Raw genomic sequence first — 20932 nt, forward strand, 5'->3', positions numbered from 1 at the left:
ATTTATTTATTATTTTGACTAATCCCTCCTTTTCTTTAAAAATAAATAAATAATCTCGGTTCCAGTGAGGCACTTACAATGGAAGTGAATGGGGCCAATCCATAAATGTTAAAGTACTCACTGTTTCGAAAGTACAGCCACAAGACGAAAACTAATCAGGGAGGACGAGGAACAAGTCACCCTCTTGGCCCCATATTGGCCCACCCAGACTTGGTTCTCAGACCTCACGCTCCTCACGACAGCACCTCCCTGGCAGATTCCCCTGAGGAAGGATCTTTTTTCTCAGGGATGGGGCACCCTCTGGCACCCGCGCCCAGACCTCTGGAACCTCCACGTATGACCCTTGGACGAGACATAGAAGACCTAAGTGGCCAACCACCAGCAGTGGTAGACACGATCACTCAGGCCAGAGTTCCCTCTATGATGCCCTGAAGTGCATCATAGAGGGCCTCTACAACTCTACCAACTTGGAGGAATACACAGCATCAGTGATCAGCTACATCAGCAAGTGCCAGAAGCCGTAGATGACTACGGAGGTGCGTGCGCTGCTGAGGACCTGAGACACCGCCTTCAGAGCAGGAGACAAGAACATTGAGGGCCAATCTGTCACGGGCCAATCTGTCATCAGAGAGGCAAAGCGTGCACACGCACAGAGAATCCACAGTCACTTCCAGGACATATGGCATGGCATCCAGGCCACCACCAAATAGAGGACAACATCAGTTGTCTGTGACAAAGATGCCTCCCTTCCAGATGCGCTGAACGACTTCTACGCTCGGTTTGAGGTGCAAAATGACGTGGTGGCGAGGAAGACCACCCCTCCTCCCAACGACCAGGTGCTTTGTCTTATCACGGGTGATGTGAGGAAAACTCTACATAGAGTCAACCCACGGAAGGCTGCTGGACCAGACAACGTTCCTGGCAGAGTGCTCAGAGGATGTGCAGACCAGCTGGCAGATGTTCTTACCAACATCTTCAACATCTCTCTTAGCAGCGCCATCGTTCCAACATGCTTCAAGGCCACCACCATCGATGCCAAAGAAGTCTTCAGTGTCCTGCCTCAACGACTACTGTCCCGTCACACTCACATCCATCATCATGAAGTGTTTCGAGAGGCTTGTCATGAGGCACATTAAGACTGTTCATAGACTTCAGCTCAGCATTCAATACAATCATTCCTCAGCACCTGATTGGAACGCTGAACCTGCTGGGCCTGGACACCTCCCTTTGCAACTGGATCCTGGACTTTCTGACTGGGAGACCTTAGTCAGTCCGGCATCAGCATCTCCACCACCACCACACTGAGCACCACACTCTGCTGAACATTGACGGATCCTCTGTGGAGATCATCAAGAGCACCAAATTCCTTGGTGTTCACCTGGCGGAGAACCTCACCTGGTCCCTCAACACCAGCTCTATTTCCAAGAAAGCCCAGCAGAGTCTGAACTTTCTTCGAAGGCTGAGAAAAGCACATCTCCCACCCCCCATCCTCACTACATTCTATAGAGGGACTATTGAGAGCATCCTGAGCAGCTGCATCACTGCCTGGTTTGGGACTTGCACCGTTTCGCAAAACCCTGCAGAGGATAGTGAAGATAGCTGAGAAGAAAATCGGGGTCTCTCTTACCTCCATCAAAGACATTTACACAAAACGCTGCATCTGCAAAGCAACCCTCACACAAACTCTTCACCCTCCTGCTGTCTGGCAAGAGGTACCGAAGCATTAGAGCCCTCACAGCCAGACTGTGTAACAGCTTCTTCCCCCAAGCCATCAGACTCCTCAATACTCAGAGACTGGACTGACACACATACACACCTGTACACCATCCAACTTTTGCACATGTCCAGAGTTGCACTTTAATTCATTGTCACTTTATACCTGGCTGCTACCTCAATGACTGCTATGTCCATAGAACACTATTTCATAGTATGTTATGTTTACATTTAGCATTTTAGAAAGTGTCATCTTTTTTGCACTACTCTGATTGCAAATGTTTACTGGTCGACGCTGCACTGTTTCTTACTGTGCCTATTGTCCTGTTCCTTTTAGTAATTCATTGTACTGTCCCGTAGTTTTTGCACAGGTTTTTGCACATGTGCATATGTGTGTTAGATGGCCCCAGCCAGATCTAATACTCTGTGGACAGAAAACATAGAGAGAAAAGGCCATGGCTTGCACGGTCTGCTCCCATGATAATTACATCGCTTCACCCCTTCAGGGATGTTGGGAACTACATGACAGCGTTCCCTTTCCGATGTCCGCCGAAGCAGACAAAGAGCTGCTCAGAGCATCTTTAGCTCTATGTGTGATACAAGTAGATGCGCAAAGCTCGCACTGGACACAGCAACGATAAGGCTGGGTCTGCCTCCTCTGGGGGTCAGCGCTTGCAGACTCACCACCTGATCCCTAAAAGGGGTCATGGGGAACCTTGTGCACATAGCCCGGTCGGGGTCTCAGGATCATGTAAGAGTCTTCCGGACCGAACTGTTGGCACTCTTCGCTGACAGAGAATACTTACAAGTCCCCGACCCTCTTGATGAAAGTGAGCGCAGTCAGGAGGGCGGTCTTCAATGAGATGGCCTTTAACTCGACTGATTCTAGGTGCTTGAATGCAGCTCTCCGTAGGCCTAAAAGGACCGCGGAGAGGTCCCATGAGGGAAAGAGGTGCAGCCTTGGAGGGTTCAACCTCCTGACACCTCTCAGGAACCTGATGATCAGGTTGTGCTTACCGAGAGACTTACCTTCAACAGCGTCGTGGTGTGCTGCTATAGCAGCTACATAGAACTTGAGAGTGGATGGGGACAGCTGCCCATCCATTTCTCTTGCAGGAAGGAAAGCGTTGACCTGACTGCGCACCTCTGGGGGTCTTCACTGTGGGAAGAACACCACTTAGTGAAGATACGCCAATTCAGGGAATACAGCTGCCTTGTAGAAGGAGCTCTGGCCTGAGTGATCGTGTAAACCACTACATGTACACCAGAGAGGTCTGGGCATGGATGCCAGAGGTTACCCGTCCCTGAGAAAGAAGGTCCTACCACAGGGGAATTTGACAGGGAGGTGCTGTCGCGAGGAGAGTGAGGTCTGAGAACCAGGTCTGAGTGGGCCAATTCAGAGCCATAGGAATGACCTGCCCGTCGTCCTTCCTAACCTTGCACAGAACCTGTTCAAGTAGGCCCACTGGGGGAACACATCAATGTGCAGCCCTCGGGGCTAGCTGTGTACCAGGGTGTCTGTACCGAGGGGAGCTCCCATCAGGGCATAACAGAGTGGGCAGTGGGAGGATTCCCGGGAGGCAAACAGGTCTACCTGTGCCTTGCCGAATTGACTCCAAATCAGCTGGATCACATGGGGGTGGAGTCTCCACTCTCCCCTGAGTGTCACCTGCTGCGACAGAGCATCTGCTGTGGCATTGAGGTTGCCAGGGTTATGAGTGGCCTGCAGCAACCTGAGTCGCCGCTGACTCCAGAGGGGGAGATGATGGGCGAGTTATGACATGCGATGAGAGCGTAAACCACCATGAGGGTTTATATAAGCCACTGTTGTCGTGTTGTCCATCTGGACCAACATGTGCTTGCCCTGGAACAATGGCAATAGCCTCTGCAGGTCGAGCTGTACTGCCAGCAACTCGGTGCAGTTTATGTGCCAACGCAGAAGAGAGTGAACCGTAGGAAGGGTCAGATCACCAAGTCGCTCTCCGATGCAGCGATCAACATCTCATCTGGCTTGCGAGCTCTTAAAGAGACAGGCTGGCACTGAGGCGAGCTGCCTGTCTCATCTCAGAACTGGATGGGAGCAAACGAGCATACCGGGGTGTGGGTGGTCCGTTGGGGATTACCCGGCGGAACCATACCCTTTGAAGCCCCCGAATTGCCTTCAGCATCAAACAGGACAGCCTCCTACCCTTAGGTAGAAGGACTGGCGGGGGGGGGGGGCAGCTGAAGTGGCTGAAGTGGCATGCAAATACTACTCGCCAATTCTCACAGATCTGAAGGTGTCTGGGGCTCTCAAGATTGACCCTTAGTGTCACTACATCAACACAACATCAAGTGAGTGACAGAAGGGACAAGAAAAGAACCTTTGACATTCACCAGTTGTCTATTATTTCTTCAGGTCATTTTATTTTTAAGTTAATTGAAAGTAAATGAACAGAACCTAGAATTTGAAGCTGCTAATAGCCCTTACAATTGGGCTAAATAAGCTTAAAATGCATGGTTGAGTAAACAGAGACTCTTAGGGTTACAAAAAAAAACAAAACATAAATGTAATAGCTGGCATGGCACAGTATTTTAAGTAAACATATTTGAATGGAAGCTCATTCATTTGGCCATAGCCAGATACGTTTTTTTAGGTAATGTTGCTTTAAATTCCTAGTGGAATTTGCATAAAAAGTGGGATGCAAAAATTAAGCACAAGGTTTTTAAGCAAATCCAGCAGATATTTTTTTCAGTGTGTGCTCCCTTTAACAAATTAATATGACATAATTAATGAATGATGTCATTTTTGTATCTGCATCACTAATAACATTTAAAGAGGACTAGCTATTAGAATAAGCAAAAAAAAAAAAAAAAAGCAATTAAGATAACATCAAATTCAGTGGACTTCAGAAATACCTGCGTCTCTTGGGTGCCCCTTTAGTAGTCATAATTTATCTTAACAATCTTGCTAGAAAATCCTTGTGCTTCTATAGCCCCACCCTAAAACAATTATAATGAATGTAGAGTAATTGAACATTTTGATGTAATTAACAAGATTAATGTGTTATGCTAAACCTGGCTTATTAATTGCAGGATCTACTGTTGCTTTGCAGGCAAAATTATTTTGTGAAGCCTAAATATAAAATTATGATCCCTATCAGGTTATTACATTTGTCCATTAACACAGCACAATGAATGGAGAGAACATTGCATTGCTATATGTGTTCTGTGTTGTATTTTTGTTGATGTCGCAAACAAGATGAAGATGTAAGGTTTGCAAGAACCAGAGGAGAAAAGGCTCATCTACATGTTTTGGACAAATTCCCTTGTTGCTGCAGCTAAAAATAATATCAGGGTTAACTTCCTGCTGCAAAAAAAGCTGTCCCATACACTCTATCTTCTGTAATGTGTGTGTGTAGCCCAGTCTCCCACCTCTGTGTAGGTGATAAAATGTTATAGATTATGAAACAAAACAGATTCATTGCTTTTGTGAAACCACAGGTCATGTTGTCCTCTTATTCAGGTTTAATACAGAGTGAGGTAATATTTAGAGAACACAAATTTGACCAGCAGTGACATTTTGTTTCCTGTGTGCAATGTCACATTATTAAGGACACTGTGACAGTTTGTGCTGGTGTGTCAGGAATGCAGATTTTAGCTCACGAAGAACAGCATTTCAGAGACAAGCTCAGCTGGACTGAGACTATTATGAACAGCATTTCAGACCCAAGTAACAAGCACTGGTCCACCTGTCAAGGCTTGACCACTCCAGAGTGAACTATGACAAAGTCTTTCACATTTATTTTCCATAGAAATTATGCAGTACTGGCAGCAACAGCGTACTATTATTTTTTCTCTTGAATGCTATTAAAGATGATACTACTGATCCACACTGGAATATAACCACTGGCTGAGTTCATAAAATGTTTCTTTATGTTTTTAGCTTAGATTATTTAAATAAAATGTCTCTCCTCCGGAATGTTTCATGTCTTGCACTGCTAGCTTCTTAATATTCCTGTCATGATACAACATGTGGACAGACTTTTCTGAAATACAAGACATATTCAGGAAAACAGTAACTTAATAAGATAAGTTTGCGAGTCAAAATTAGTTTTCAGTTCAGTTACGAAAAATAGTAGATTATATGACAAGATATGGGGGCATTTCAAAAGTACCCTGCTGTTCACGTATTAGCAGCAGATTCTACTGTTAGGTAATTTTAAGGCATTATCTCAAAATCACTATTTTTCCCCTCATCATTTCTTATTATTAATATGGTTTTATCTTAATCTGAATTTTTTGGTATATGTAAAGTAATGAATTTGTGTTTGTATAAATTTGTGCATTTATTTTGTTGAATTTATGTTGAGGTGAGCTGTTGAATGTGTTAAGATAAGGCTCACAGCAGGGATTTATTTACTTGTGTCTGCTGTTCCTTTCCACTTTTTTTTAAGTTTATGCTTCTTAGCAAACTCTACTAATTGAATATTTTAATGGATTGAAGCCACGGTGAGGAGCTAGTAAATTAGTTTAACTGTGTAATTATATCAGAAATATTGCTCTCCCCTCCCACTATAAAAAGCCTAATAGAGGCACCAAGAGAAAATATTGCAGAGTAACAAGATACTTTGTGTTCTGTACCACCAACCACTGAGCATTGCTATTGTGCCCTTGAGCACTGCACTTAACACACAACTCCTCATTGCTGTTACATGACACCCCTGTTTTCCCAACCTCGCTTTCCCCCTATAAGGCACACTAGAGTATAAAATCAGCTCTCATTGTTTCACTAGATAAGATGAGATAAACATAGACCTCTATGACTGTTGTTATGCTGTCCTCACAGGTTAGGCTTAAAGTTAGACTTAAAGCTTGGCACAACTGTGCTGAAATGTAGGTGTCTGTTAAGCAGACTGTCAGTTTGTTATAAGAACACTGTCACAAACTGAAATGAAGGGTAAAATGCTTTGACATTTTATAACAAGCTATAAACGATTGTAATTTGCCTAATTCAAAGTTGCACACAGCAGATACTTTACTAAAATAACAGAATTTTGCACAAGTATAGATTAGGATATGGATCCAGAGGAAAAATAAACATTATTCATAGTGTTCACCATACTCAAGCATGCATCTCTAGTTCCACTTACTGCACTCCTTGTTCTGACAGTTTATCACCGGTTGATGTTATTTTACAGATGCACCTCTGAATAAAGCCCCTCATGAATAAAATACATTACCTTCAAACGCTTTAAATAATTCACCTTTCACAGATATCAAGAGATCTGTCACTCTACATGCCAAGAGTCCCTCTTACTTTCTCCTGGCTTGATGCACAAGTCCATACTTTATTTTAAATATCAGTAAACTGTGAAATTGAACTCTGCATAGAATAAAATAAAATAAAATAAAATAAAATAACAAATGATGACATGAAAAATATACACTGGCAGCCAAAAGTTTGGAATAATGTACAGATTTTGTCTTATGGAAAGAAATTGGTACTTTTATTCACCAAAGTGGCATTCAACTGATCACAATGTATAATCAGGACATTAAAAACTTCAAACATTACTATTACAATTTAAAAAAATAAAAAATTCAGAACTTCAAAAACTACTTCAAGAGAGTTCTCATAAAAAACAAACTCCCACGTGCAACAATGACAGCTTTGCAGATCCTTGGCATTCTAGTTAGTCAGTTTGTCCAGATACTCACGCTTCCTGTGGCACTTGCCATAGATGTGGACATCTAGTCGGGCACTTCTCACACACCTTACAGTCTAGCTGATCCCACATAACCTCAATGTAGTTAAGATCCATAACACTCTTTTCCAATTATCTGTTGTTCAATGTCTGTGTTTCTTTGCCCACTCTAACTCCAACTTTTTCTTTTTGTTTTTCTGTTTCAAAAGTTGCTTTTTCTTTGCAATTCCTCCCATAAGGCCTCTAAAGTCATCTCTTTACTGTTGTACATGAAACAGGTGTTGAGCGGGTAGAATTCAATGAAGCTGTCAGCGGAGGACATGTGAGGCGTCTATTTCTCAAACTAGAGACTCTGATGTATTATCCTCTTGTTTAGTTGTACATCTGGCCTTCCACATCTCTTTCTGTCCTTATTAGAGCCAGTTGTCCTTTGTTTTTGAAGACTGTAGTGTACACCTTTTGTATGAAATCTTTTTTTTCCAGTTTGTTTTTTTGTAATTTCAAGCACTGTATAGCTGTATAGTTTCTTTTGTTTGCCATTTTTTATCTAATATTGACCTTAAGACATGCCAGTCTATTGGATACTGTGGCAACTCAAAAATAAACACAAAGACAATGTTAAGCTTAATTTAACCAACCAAATATTTTTCAACTGTGTTTGATATAATGGCAAGTGATTTTCTAGAACCAAATTAGCAATTTATCATGATTACTTGAGGATAAGGTGTTGGAGTGATGGCTGCTGGAAATGGGGCCTGTCTAGATTTGATCAAAAATGACTTCTAATAGTGATGGTGCTGTTTTTTTTACATCAGCAATGTCCTGACTACACTTTGTAATCAGTTAAATGCCACTTTGGTGAATTGAAGTACCAATTTCCTTCCAAAACAGCAAAATCTGTACATTATTCCAAACTTTTGGCTGCCAGTGTACATTTCATGAGACGTATGATAATTATTATGCATTTATTGTAAGAATTCAAAGCAAGGCCGAAGCCAGGAAATTACATTTGGGTGGGCCTCAGTAAAAATGGATGGGCCAAGTTTTCACCCCAATTTATTTTTTACAAAATTTTCCTTAACAACAGAGAAGCAGTGCATTCAAACAGTTCTTTCACACTTTCAGAAATTAGTATGTATGCATTTTTTAAACAGTTTTATAAATATATATCGTCAAAGAATAATATTCTGGGTGGGCCTGGGTCTAATTACAGCCCACCCTTGGCTACGCCACTGATTCAAAGTGTTTTTTTATTCAGCCTGATGATATTAGCTGTACAGACCATGTTTTCTGAGGTTGTATGAGACATTTAGAGCAGTTCTGTTGAACATCTGTGAGATTTTCAAAGAATATGTAGTGATCAGTTTACATGAGGTAGATTAATATAGGACAACATTTGCTGACCTTGTTTTATTAGTATTTGCAGCTTATGCTGTAGACATTTACCATGACATATGTATAGATACAGTATACTATGAACATGTCAGGATTTATTGTGCCGATTTATTTGATAGGTTTTTTTGAACTTGTTATCTGTTAGCCAGTCAGCTTACTCACATGTGATATGTCAATATGGCTGTTGCAGTGGCAATTTATTTAAAACCGCAGTTGTAGGCATGTAGCCAGCCTTTTGGACCTTTTTGCAGTTTTTCCCCTTATTTTGTATTTAATTGTGAGGTTCAAATACTTCATTTTGGTGATTTTTTTATTGTGGATCAAACTTAAAAAAGTGCATCACTGAACACGTAATAAAAATTAAAACCTTACTTACAAAAATGTTTGAGGTGTTGTTTGAATCCGCTAACAAAGACGGGATCATGAGGCTAATTAAACCATTTTAATTCAAACATTGCTAATGAAAATATGATGAGAAATAAACCGCACTGCAAGATATTAACAATGCACTGACAATGTTTTTGAAGAAAAACATTATTGAATATAACCTTGTTTATTAAAATTATCCTGTCATAGTGTTGGGAAGATTTTTCCCATCTAAGCTGCGTGATGTGAGATGAGAAGTGCTTTTTTAATCCCCTATTTTCAAATGCATATATACAGTATATAAGAGATTAACCAGATATATATTTATGCACAACAGAACTTCAACAGCAGAACTTGTAGAGTGAGTACTGTGGGGATTTCCCTGTGTGATCTGCGTGTTATAAGATGAAAGCCCTGATCCCTGGTAAACTGGAGTGCTTTTTATTAATCTATTTTCAAACATCATATACACTGATCAGCCACAACATTAAAACTACCTACCTAATATTGTGTAGGTCCCCCTCATGCCGCCAAAACAGCGATATCTCAAATAGATATCTCTATAAAATAAAATATCTCAAAATAGCACTCTAAGATGCTATTCTTCTCACTACAATTGTACAGAGTGATTATCTGAGTTAATGTAGACTTTGTCAGTTCGAACAAGTCTGGCCATTCTCTGTTGACCTCTCTCATCAACAAGGCATTTCCATACATAGAACTGCACCTCACTGGATGTTTTGTTGTTTTTGGCACCATTCTTGTGCGTGAAAATCCCAGGAGATCAGCAGTTACAGAAATACTCACACCAGCTCATTTGGCACCAACAGTCATGCCACGGTCCAAATCACTGAGATAATTTCTTTCCCCATTCTGATGGTTGATATGAACATTAACTGAAGCTCCTGACTCATATCCACATGAATTTATGCACTGCACTACTTGACTTTTAGATAGAGTGCATAAACGAGCACCAACCCTTTCATTCATGTGTTAACATGTTATCATAAATACACTTGCCTGTGCATGATTTATTTAAGGAATTTTGGGACCGTAATTTCAGTCTGGACATTTTGGGACCGTAATTTCAGACAAATAGACTTGTAGTTGAAACACCTTCACCCGTGATCAGTTATGTAGTGTGTGTATCAACACAACATAATACAAAACAAAGCTGTGCACTTGGCTCGAGTCATGATCTAAATGCATATTATACGCACATTATAGATATGCCATTTCCATAATAATGTTGACAAAATGAAGAAATCTATAAAAATAAGTGCCTAGGATTAAGAATCCACAAAACAGTTAATAAGGATCTAATACTTCACTATGCTCATTAAAAAAACTTATTTCAGAAATGTATTTAAGGTTTTCACAAGGTCTTTTCTGTAAATTGATATATTTATGTCACATGCATCACTGCCAGTGTCACTCTGCCACCACGATGGGGCAGTTGTCACAGTGAAGCTAGCAGCCCTATATGGCAAGCCAATCATGTCATATGGTCTAAGCTGATAGGTCCTTTGATGTGTAATTGGGTAGCCAATCAACTTGCTTTCTCTCTCTTTGCCTAACATTTAAATTTTTTCAATTTGCAAGTAAGCTGGTTTCCTGCATCATACTGCCAGAATTTTCTCTAAATTCTATTTACTGAGGTGGATTCTGGGCCTTTTTCTTCTATCAGCTTGCACGGTAAGGTCTGCTTTTGGCCATGACACATAAAAGTGCATCGTAAGCCATAACCAAATCAGGCACTGGCACACATCGCTATCTTAGGCCATTTGTTTAAATAAATCTACACATAGCTAGGCTGAGTCACTAGTTAAATAATCTCTGGGCTTCCAGGTACAGGTACACATGAGTCAGGTCACTAGCCGTTTAAGCCATTCAAGTAGGCACAGACTCACATAATTTTGCATAATACCATTAAGCCAAGCAGACCAAGGTACACCAAGCTAGCATACAGTACAGTCTGTGCATACAACTCTTCGGAGATGCACACAAGTCTTGGTGGTAGATCAGCTTTGTGTTGTGGGATTGCCTTTTATGCTATGCGTTTGTGCAGTTTCCCTGCTTTGTTGGATGATTATATTTATGTCTAATTGTGCAGAAGCATATTATACACGTCTTGTGTTTTTCTAATTGTATCAATCCAAAGATTTTTCATACCTAAGTAAATTGTCCAATTGAACTGATTGCGAAATGAATAGTTTTATATATGGTTTACATAGAAATGTAAAAGTTATTTTGTTTCATTACTAAGGCCACTCATTAAAAGGTCCACATAAAAATCTCCCAAACTCACCAGAGCACAGTACATCTCAGGTGGGTCTCCGCAGGTGATGTTGGGTGGATCCAAATACACTCTCAGGTATTTGGTCATGTCAGTGGCTTCAGGTTGGCAGGCCATGTAGTGCCAGGCCAGTCGGTCCTCCGTGTATACCTGTGACTTACAAACATCATAGTGCCCCCATGAGGCTGGATAATGTTGCGTGGCATGACACCAACTCACCCACAGGGCCTGCAGTACAAACATTACCAGTAAGTACATGGTGGACCTTTTCTGATGCCACATTAAAGAGTTTGATAAATAATAAGCAGGCAGAGGGTGATGTGGCAGACTGCCTCTGTGGTGACACTGAACTTTAATGGGTAAAAGAGGCAGGAATCTGGGGCAACATGCCAGCTTTGACTCAGCTTCTTTAGGCCACTCTAATTTCATTCATTTATTTCTTTTCGTCTGATTGTCGGAGGGGTGGTTTAATGTGTTTTGACGAATTTGCATTAAGTGCGGGTCACCGGTGTGAACAAATGATATTAAATCCTTCTTGAAGCCATTAGTGGAGGCCATTTCAGGATATCCTCTTGTCCATCGCTGTTCCAGTGCACTCTCTACAGTCTGCAGGGGAGAAGAAAACAAGAGGAAACAAGAGTGTGTCAGTGGAGGAGGTATAGGATTGGTGTTTCTCGAATAACGAGTAGCTGAGTTGAAGAGGTGAGGAGGTGCAGGTCAAGTGTTTTCTATTGCTGAGCCTTCATAGTGCAATATCCTAAAAATACCTGCTTATTACAGAAGACAAACAGACAAACATCCCTGTAGGCGCAAACAGACCATCTAAGTCTGCACATCTCAACAGTCTCTCTGCTGTTTGAAATTTGAAAGATTCTGTCCAAGTGCGAGGCAAACAGTGGAGGAAAGAGGCCACATTCTGCACATATTTTTTATATATATAGAAAATGGTGTGCATACTTCATGTTATACAGATCATTCAATTTCATAGACATTTAATGTGAGACATCTACATTTTCAGGATCTTTTTAGTATTCTGTAATGATCCGTAACTACTGCAGTAATCAGTTAAAATTCAATTGAACATTTTTGGAAAAATAATTGCATGATATGCTGGTTAATTAATCATATTTATCACATACAGGTATCTGAATATTTGCTGAGAGAAGCCCTAGAATGAAGACAATTAATAGACTTTAAAAGTAAATATACTGTTTGTTATATTGAATATAAGCATATCACTCATATCATTCAGCACACTGAGTCAGAATTAGGAAGCAATAAATGTTTTTTACAAAGATTCTATGTTATCATGTTTAAGAAAAACATGCATTTCTCTAACATGCAAACACATGGCCATACAGAGTGAAACAATATATAGGTCTCAGAATGCATTCCTCCATACTACATTCCATCATATCCATCAAAATGAGGAATCCTTGATGGAGGGGTACGAATGGCTGATTAGATTCATGCCCCCTCAAATTGGGGGACGAGCCATGATAGATGAGACAGAGAAGGCTCTAAATGCGCTGTGTCAATCATGCAGACGCCTAACAAGGAGCCAATTACCACGTTCAGCCCCTGGCACTGGGCAGGATGTGATTAATAAGATGTTACTGTATAGCCATCAGCATCATGGGTTTCATGAAATGTCAGTAATGGGACTGAAATAAAGGCTTCTGTAAAGTACAAGTACAGGCGATAAGTTAAAGGCGGCAGTCACGGATAAAGGGATAGATAAGGTGCGGTCCGGTATCACGCAAGTGTTTTATCACACTCCTAATCCAGATAAACCTTTAGTCTCCCAGTCCTGTGATTGGGTTACAGTAGAGATGAGAGATATTTTTTTCTATGCACTTAACACTAGGAATTTGAGAAGTGTGAGCTTATCAGGCTTGCATTAGAGAGGAAACTAATACATCTGAGGGAGATACCAGAGGAATGAGAGCTTCCTGGAATTTTCAAGAGATGAATGGAGACAGTGGAAGAGCCACCTCATCACAAATAAAGGGAATTTTTTTCCTATATCTGTGAGCAGTGGTTGCCTCGTCACCTCTGTATCAAGCCACATACGTCAAAAGCCATTCCTTAGTCCTCGCTCTTTAGGAACTCACAATATTGCCCCATCTTTATATTATCTTAAAGGTGCAGTATGTAAGATTCAGAAACCCTTGTTATTAATGACACTTGTGGCCATTAAGTGAACTGCAGCCAGCTGCCTGTTGCTCTTGATCGCACACACACTCCATAGGGACAAGAGCATTGACCAAAATAAGGAGTCTGGACGTGATTCACCCATATCATGCTGATAGATGAGGCAGCATAATTAAAATTAAGCATCTATGATTGTTTTACTAGAAACTTTGAGATAGTATATTATATTTGACACTCCAGTGCTGGGGCAGGGCTAAAACAAAGTGTGAATATATGTCTGACTATGCGAGACTGTTGTTGGAAGTAATCACATTTCATTGCATGATACATTGACTGCATTTATACGATAGCCTATGTCGGCGTTAGCTAGCTATCCAGCTTCATCAATAGCTGTTAGCAAAATTTGGTGGATGATGACAGTAGCTGTTTACAAAATAGACTATACATAATAAATATGTTGTGTCCATCACAACTGTCATTTTGATGTATCGATGTGCTATTGTATTATAATAATAGAATGTATATATTTTATGTTTAACCAAGTTACATTACACTAATGAATGGAGCTTTTTGCATTATCTTGAACAATGTCTAGAATTCATTTAATGTATTATTATAGTTTACCTTGCTGAATAATTACATAATAACATTGACATTAACCTGACTTTTAGTATAAAGAGAAGTTTGTTTAAATTATTTGAAAGTTATGAAGCAAGGTAGCTTACAATTCGTCAGTGTTAGCAGGCAAGAAAGATCAAGTTAGCTAAAATTACACAGATCAATCCTTATGGCACTATATTTCACATGCTTTGCAGTTATGTAAGCTTACCTGTCCAATAAGAAGAACACAAAATTGATCCCCAAAACTGAACGAATGTCCCTCCAGTAATCAAATGCCCTGCTGATGTACTCTAGTTTTTGCTCGACAACGATCACGTTCCCACTTAGCCAGATGGGATTCAGTAGATACATTTTTTATTTTTTGGCTTACTCAGAGTTTTTGTATGAGTCGGTGTTGTGCTAGGAACCGGACATTTGCTGGATTCCATCTCTAAGATAATGTTACCTTGTGTTGTATACTGTGTTGACACTGTTGAATAGTGTAAGCACTGAGGCAAGGCTCTCGGGAGGGTGAATAAATGTCACATTCTTTGGATTTCCCCAGCAAAAGCGACCCGCTCCCTTCGTATGAAAATCAGTCTTCAGGCTTTAATAGGCAACCTAGGAAGTCAGGGAAGGGCTTTTAAGTTAGTTATTTTTTAAGTTGCGTTACCGTTTCACACATTTAAGTTGCGTTAGCCGTTCACACATTGACAAACAAAAAGGCGAATATTACATGAAACATTTTGCACATTGCACATTTAAAAGGATGGTGGATTAAACCACTCAAGTCGTATTGATTCCTTTGATGCTGCCTTTATATCTTTTTTGGAGAATGGAATTTTTGGACCCCATTAACTTACATTGTATGGACAAAAATACCTCATACATCTTTCAAAATATCTTTGTTTGTGTTCAGCTGGAGAAAGAAAGACATACGAGTTTGAGACAGCATGAGGGAGAGTAAATGATGGTAATGATCATTTCTGGGTGAACTATCCCTTTAAGAGTGGTGAATTCCACCTGAAAGAATATAATTTCTGATTTTTTTCAGTTTTCTATGAAGATTTCTCTATTGCACATAGAGCAATATGTTTTTTTTTTTAATGTCAAGATTCCCACAGCAGGAAAACTAGAGAGCTTTTGCTACAGAAAAGACCATGAATGTTTTACAAGTGTCCTATATGTCCAGAGAGAGTGTAGTGCTGGCTTGGGTATTTTTCCATGCCTACGTTTTTCACGAGCCTCTAACCCCCACCCCACCCCACCCCCAGTTGTATTTTACTCCCCAGGCTACTGAAGCATACCAAAGTGTTTTAAGTCAGTAGACACCCACAGCACATGTCTTGTGGTGGTTACAGGTATCCTGTAAAACCACTGCGAATTCTTCCATTTATTTAGTGGTCTCTCCACTAACCTTGTTGTCCCTCACACTGTCAATGCAGCTAGCATGACTTGATCATTCTCGCTCTTTCCTTAAACCCCTATGTGATGTTCTCTCTTTCTCAAACTCCTAGTACGCCATGATTTCCATTGGCTTGTGGATTGGAAAAGGAACTGTCCAGGTGCTGAAACTGCAACAAGTCTTGACAAAACATTCTCTGTGTGTGAAAAATCTTTTTTAAGATTGTGAAGCTTTGTTTTCTTTCACTTTGTGAACTGACAGTTTAGCATCTGCTATCTTGCTAATGATGTCAGATAACGAAGAATCATGCCAATTTACTTCAAATTTAGATCTTGCTGTTTTAAAAATAAATCTAAGAAAATGCTGCTAAATTCTGCATTAAAGCTTCACATGCATTCTTCAAAACATGTAAGAATACACCAACACTGTAAAATTTGATCATCTGCAATTGTTACATAAAGGAGCTATTTTTACTTAACCCTAAAAAAAATTGTTACTGTAACCTATTATATTCAGGTTGATTCAGAATTTTTTATATTTTAGACTTAAATTAAAACAAATTAATTTGGATGTTTCCATAGGAAGCAAATTATTTTTAGGTTTAAACAAATAAAAATCATTGTATGCTCCCAAGAGTAATGACGATCAATCTGTCACTTGCTTCCCTTCGGACCACATTCACCAAATACCAGACGCACATGCATAATTGAACGCCTCTTTCCTGAAAGGTTTGTATGCCCTGACACACAAAGAAGGCGACGTGCGGTCTAAAGTGCTACTCGCTCCGCTGAGACCAACACAGACAATCACGTCGTTCCAGTTAACTCAACTTAAATACAGTATCTGCTGACTGCTGCTGAGCTCCAATTAAGAGGGAAACGCACGTGAATAATCACGCGCGCACTTTTCATTAATATATCAACAGTAGGCTGTGTGTTGACTTTAAAAATCCGTCATCTCTATGTGATATTTGTGTTTAGTATTTAATATCAACGTCTTATAAGGTTTAGACGTTCATGATTAATGAGCAATTATATCAGAGAACTGATTATGAGCAACAGGCGACAGATGTGTGCAAACAAAACGTAGCCTGTCTTGAGACAAAACAACATTAAAAACAAAATCAACATCAAATAAAACCATTTTAACACTAAACAAAACACTTTTCTTTGCAGACACAATACTGAAGATCAATGTAAGGTTTCAGTAAACAATGTCCAAACACAACAATGAACCTGAATCTCGTTCGAGCGCGCGCATAATTCGTGGAATAAAATTGTAACACTTAAGGCTACAATAAGGCTCCATTTGTTAACATTAGTGAATGCATCAGGTATCATGAACAAACAATGAACAATATAATTCTGTAGCATTTACTAATCTTAGTTAATGTTAGTTAATAAAAATACAATTGTTCAGTGTTAGTTCATGTTAGTTCATAGTGCATATACAAATGATAACTAATATAACTTGATTTTAAACATGTATTAGTATGTTTGTATTAGTATTCGTAACATTAACTAAGATTAATAAATGCTTAATACATATTGTTAATTGTCAGTTCATGTTAACTAATATTAACAAATGGAACCTTATTGTAAAGTGTTACCAATAAAATAATACAAGCATGGACAATTATGGCGATTACAGAATTAATGTGCGATATGATACCGTCAGGAAAACAAACAAACAAACAAACAAACAAACAAACAAACAAACAAACCAAACAAACAACAACTGAACTCTTAACTAGGTTTTTTTTTTACATAATGGAAGTGTGGGTCAAATTAAAAAAAGGTTCAAGTCTTTTTACCTGCCTAAATCAATTGTGTAAAATATAAATGTAATAAAGAGAAATGTCCCCTAGCTCTGCTAAGAAAATACCTGCACATGTACGGTACACTATGATACGAGTATTTCGATTCTTGCAACACATGCGAGTGACAGAAATAACCCACCTTGACAGTTTCCACGACTGATTGCATCCACTGAACGAATCCTATCCGTGATGATCAGATCATCCCAGAAATGTTACTCCAAATTAGTTGACGTAATTTAATGATCAGGTTCTCTTATACGTCAGTCAAATGTTCATCAAGCAGCTGAACTGATACACAATGATAATTCTGCATACTTTACTGATACGAACTCCAACATTTTTAAGTGAGTGCAATAACCCTCGGCTCGTAAAATACGAATTATTTTGGACAAACTTCCAGAGAAATGCAGTTGCTGTCTGCGCTTAATTATGAGAACCGCGAGAGAACAACTAACATGCCAAAAACGATCGTCTCCAAATGTAAGTTTGAGGCAATGGAGAACCGTTTACAAGCTCCACTTGAGCTCTCCGCTGGGTCCTAAAGGAACCCTCAGTGCAAGAATATTTAGGCATCTACTTAAAGGGTAACTAAACCCTAAACCAACTTTTTTTAGTTAATGATCTGTAAGCATGGGGCTTTATTAGTACTGGTCATTGATTCAAGTAATTTTTTTGACATTTGTGTATAAAGTGTTTTAATTCTACAATATATGGTGTAAAAACGTCTGAGTGCTGCCCTCTTCAGGTTGAACGGTGGCTACTGCAGTTGAATTTTCCTATTGGCTGTTGTGGTACTTCGTGACGTAAGCGGTGACAGCTGACGTAAGCAGGTTCCAGCTCACCAAGCCAGATTCATGTACATGTCGTCTTGCGACCGTGTGAGGAATAATAATAACATAGAGTCTGACAGCAGCTGTCAATTAATCCGTCACTAGGAGTCTCAGGTAACCCCCCCCCCCAACGCTCAGTCCCACACTCGGTTCGTTCCCTCTATCCCCGCCGGGGTCTGCCCACTTTTCCAGCATTTTCAAATATTTCTAGTGGGTGGAGTCAGACTCTGAGCAGGTGTTTAGTTACCCTTTAAACAGGTTAACGTTTCAAATTCCTTTACATACTGTTTTGTACATATCTCAAAAGCCAGTGAACTGCCTATCTAGACAGCATTTTGGCGCGTTTATAATAGACAGTTCGAACGAACGTCGAATTCTATAGTTCTAATTTGTTCAAGAAAAATATTCACATTTTAGTTTTGATTTGTGAAAAAGAGCGCAATGTGAACAGTTTTATTGACAGTATGTCTATGTTTGATAAATAGATAAAATGGAAGCGCAAATTAAATGATAATGACTGTCGTTTGCATCTCTCAAACCTGCGTCGGAGTGTACACACCCCATTATTGCCGCTAGCATAAAGCAAAAATGCTCAGAACTAATTGACGGTTACTAGCCATTTCGCTCTCTCAAGTCACCCACTCACTGAAAAAAAAGTATGTTTTGTTTTTAGTTAACCTCTTAGGACTGATTATGAGAAACAACGAGACAACATTAAACAAGCAGTGTTTGTGATTTGTACAATGATCAATTTAAATATATAGGCCTATACAATTTTCAAGGTGCAAATGTATATGTCAAAAAACCCCATTTTTCATGGCTCAGACCGCTTCCACATCAGCAAGTGTGAGCTTTATTGCAAAGATTTAAAGGAAATCTATTCCAAAGTGTCATCCATGACATCAATAATGTCATATTTAGCTTCTGTCAATATTTGATACTATTCATTGATACATAGAGAATGGGTAAGTGCTGATTTGTGTGTATGTGTGTGTGGGCAGGTTTAAGGTTTTTTTTTAGGTTACAAAAAATGACAAATTTCTGGCTAATTCAAATCGCTTAAAAAAATACTAAATTAAGTTTTTGGTGAGGGTTAGGTTTAGGTGTAGGGTTAGGGGGATAGAATCTATAGTTCGTACAGTATAAAAATCATTATGTCTATTGAGAGTCCTCATAATGATAGCTGCACCAACATGAGTTTGTGTGTGTGTATGTATGTGAAAGAGAGAGAGATAGAGAGAGAGAGAGAGAGAGAGAGAGACTGCGGTGTGGCTTGTTTGAAGACAATCATGCTAGATCTGTACATTTAAAAGGACAGGCTTTAGTGTAGTGTAGCCTTTATAGAGAATGATTTGTAAAGGATTTATCGTCACAATAAAAATTACTTTAAAAGACATGTCTCTGCTGATAGAGATCTTGTGTGTGACTCAACAAACACACTTTGTTATTGATTACCTACGCCATTTATATGCAACAAAGCCCTATAAACCCATTAAAAAGTTGCAAGGCAATTTCCATTCTGATGAAGGGGATTTTGCCGCAGCCAAGTCCTGAATAGCTATTAACATTTGACTGAAGTACACAACTTGGTGAGAGTCGGAAAGTGCAGCCTTTGCTTGCAGTCAGCGTTGTGCTGTACTTCACTTTTCTATTAAATCTTTGATCTTTGAATCAGCCTAAGAGCCACACTAGACACTGGCCAGCCACAGAAACCAAAGTACTGCAGCTGTGTGTTTTAATTTGATTGGACCAGTAGGCTAATGCTGAGAGTCTATGGATACTTCATGCCGTTAGTGACAGAAGTTTTTGCTTGCTTCTGATAACCGAGTCTCATTTTTACTATTCCAACTGGATTACCTTTCTTAGAAACAAAGAGACAAGTTTAAAGAGTGGTGCTTTTGATTGTGTGGCTGTTTTGTTGACTTCCTTATGCATGCTTGGCAATTATATGTAGTTTTTGGTCCGACACCTGTTATGGGGACTGAATGTTGTTTTAAGTCCTGTTTGCTTGTTGAGTCTATTGATGGCTTCAAAGAGAGGCCCACCTGCAATGTCTTTTATCATCTACAACCTCCCACACAATGTAAGCAACACAGAGTGCTGTTTAGACATCTGGGAGTTGTGTTGTTCTTCTTGCTTTAATAAGAGTAAGGCCTAAAAACTTCATGAAAACACATCACAATATCAAACACTACTGTGGTACCTTTCTGTTCCCCCAGCAATTGTTTTTTATTTCAATGTTGTCAGTTTTGTGGAAGTACTGTTGTATCAGGAGGTATCATTGTGCATTATTGCTACATGACACTTCTCATGTTTTACTTGGTATTAGGGCACTTGAGATATGCTTTGTGATTGTTTTGTGTGTTCACCTATGGTGGAAAACTATGATTCATATACAAATTGAAATCAAGGTTTTAACTGTGGCAGATAATTAGTAAAAGTAAGATATGGATAAAATTAGATTTCCCCCCTTGTTTTCTTTTTCATACTGTGTAAACTGGTCTCATTTCTGGAGCATAGTGTGAATAATGTGGCTGAGAGCAGGTTGAATCTGGCTGGTGAAGAGCAGGCATGATGCCTGTCTCTCAGGCACCTGAGCCATACTGCCTGCTATGATGGATGCCATCATTCATTTTGACATGTCGAATATTTTAGCACTCACTTTCC

The 20932-nt window shown here is 39.7% G+C and overlaps 1 protein-coding gene across 1 annotated transcript in view; it reads right to left on the reverse strand.

Moving 5' to 3' along the window:
* LOC127649154 (netrin-G1-like) overlaps positions 1-17814 on the reverse strand; it is a 74786-nt gene extending 56972 nt beyond the window's left edge. Inside the window, exons 1-2 of the mRNA XM_052134123.1 lie at positions 17575-17814; positions 11470-12063 (exon numbers count right to left, since the gene is read on the reverse strand). Coding sequence (XP_051990083.1) covers positions 11470-11886 — 417 coding nt within the window. The 5' untranslated portion in view covers positions 11887-12063; positions 17575-17814. The remainder of the gene's footprint in view (positions 1-11469; positions 12064-17574) is intronic.
* Between the last annotated feature and the right edge of the window lie 3118 nt (positions 17815-20932).

The sequence above is a fragment of the Xyrauchen texanus genome, chromosome 9 (genome assembly GCF_025860055.1).
Source record: "Xyrauchen texanus isolate HMW12.3.18 chromosome 9, RBS_HiC_50CHRs, whole genome shotgun sequence".
In the NCBI taxonomy this organism is placed as follows: domain Eukaryota; kingdom Metazoa; phylum Chordata; class Actinopteri; order Cypriniformes; family Catostomidae; genus Xyrauchen; species Xyrauchen texanus.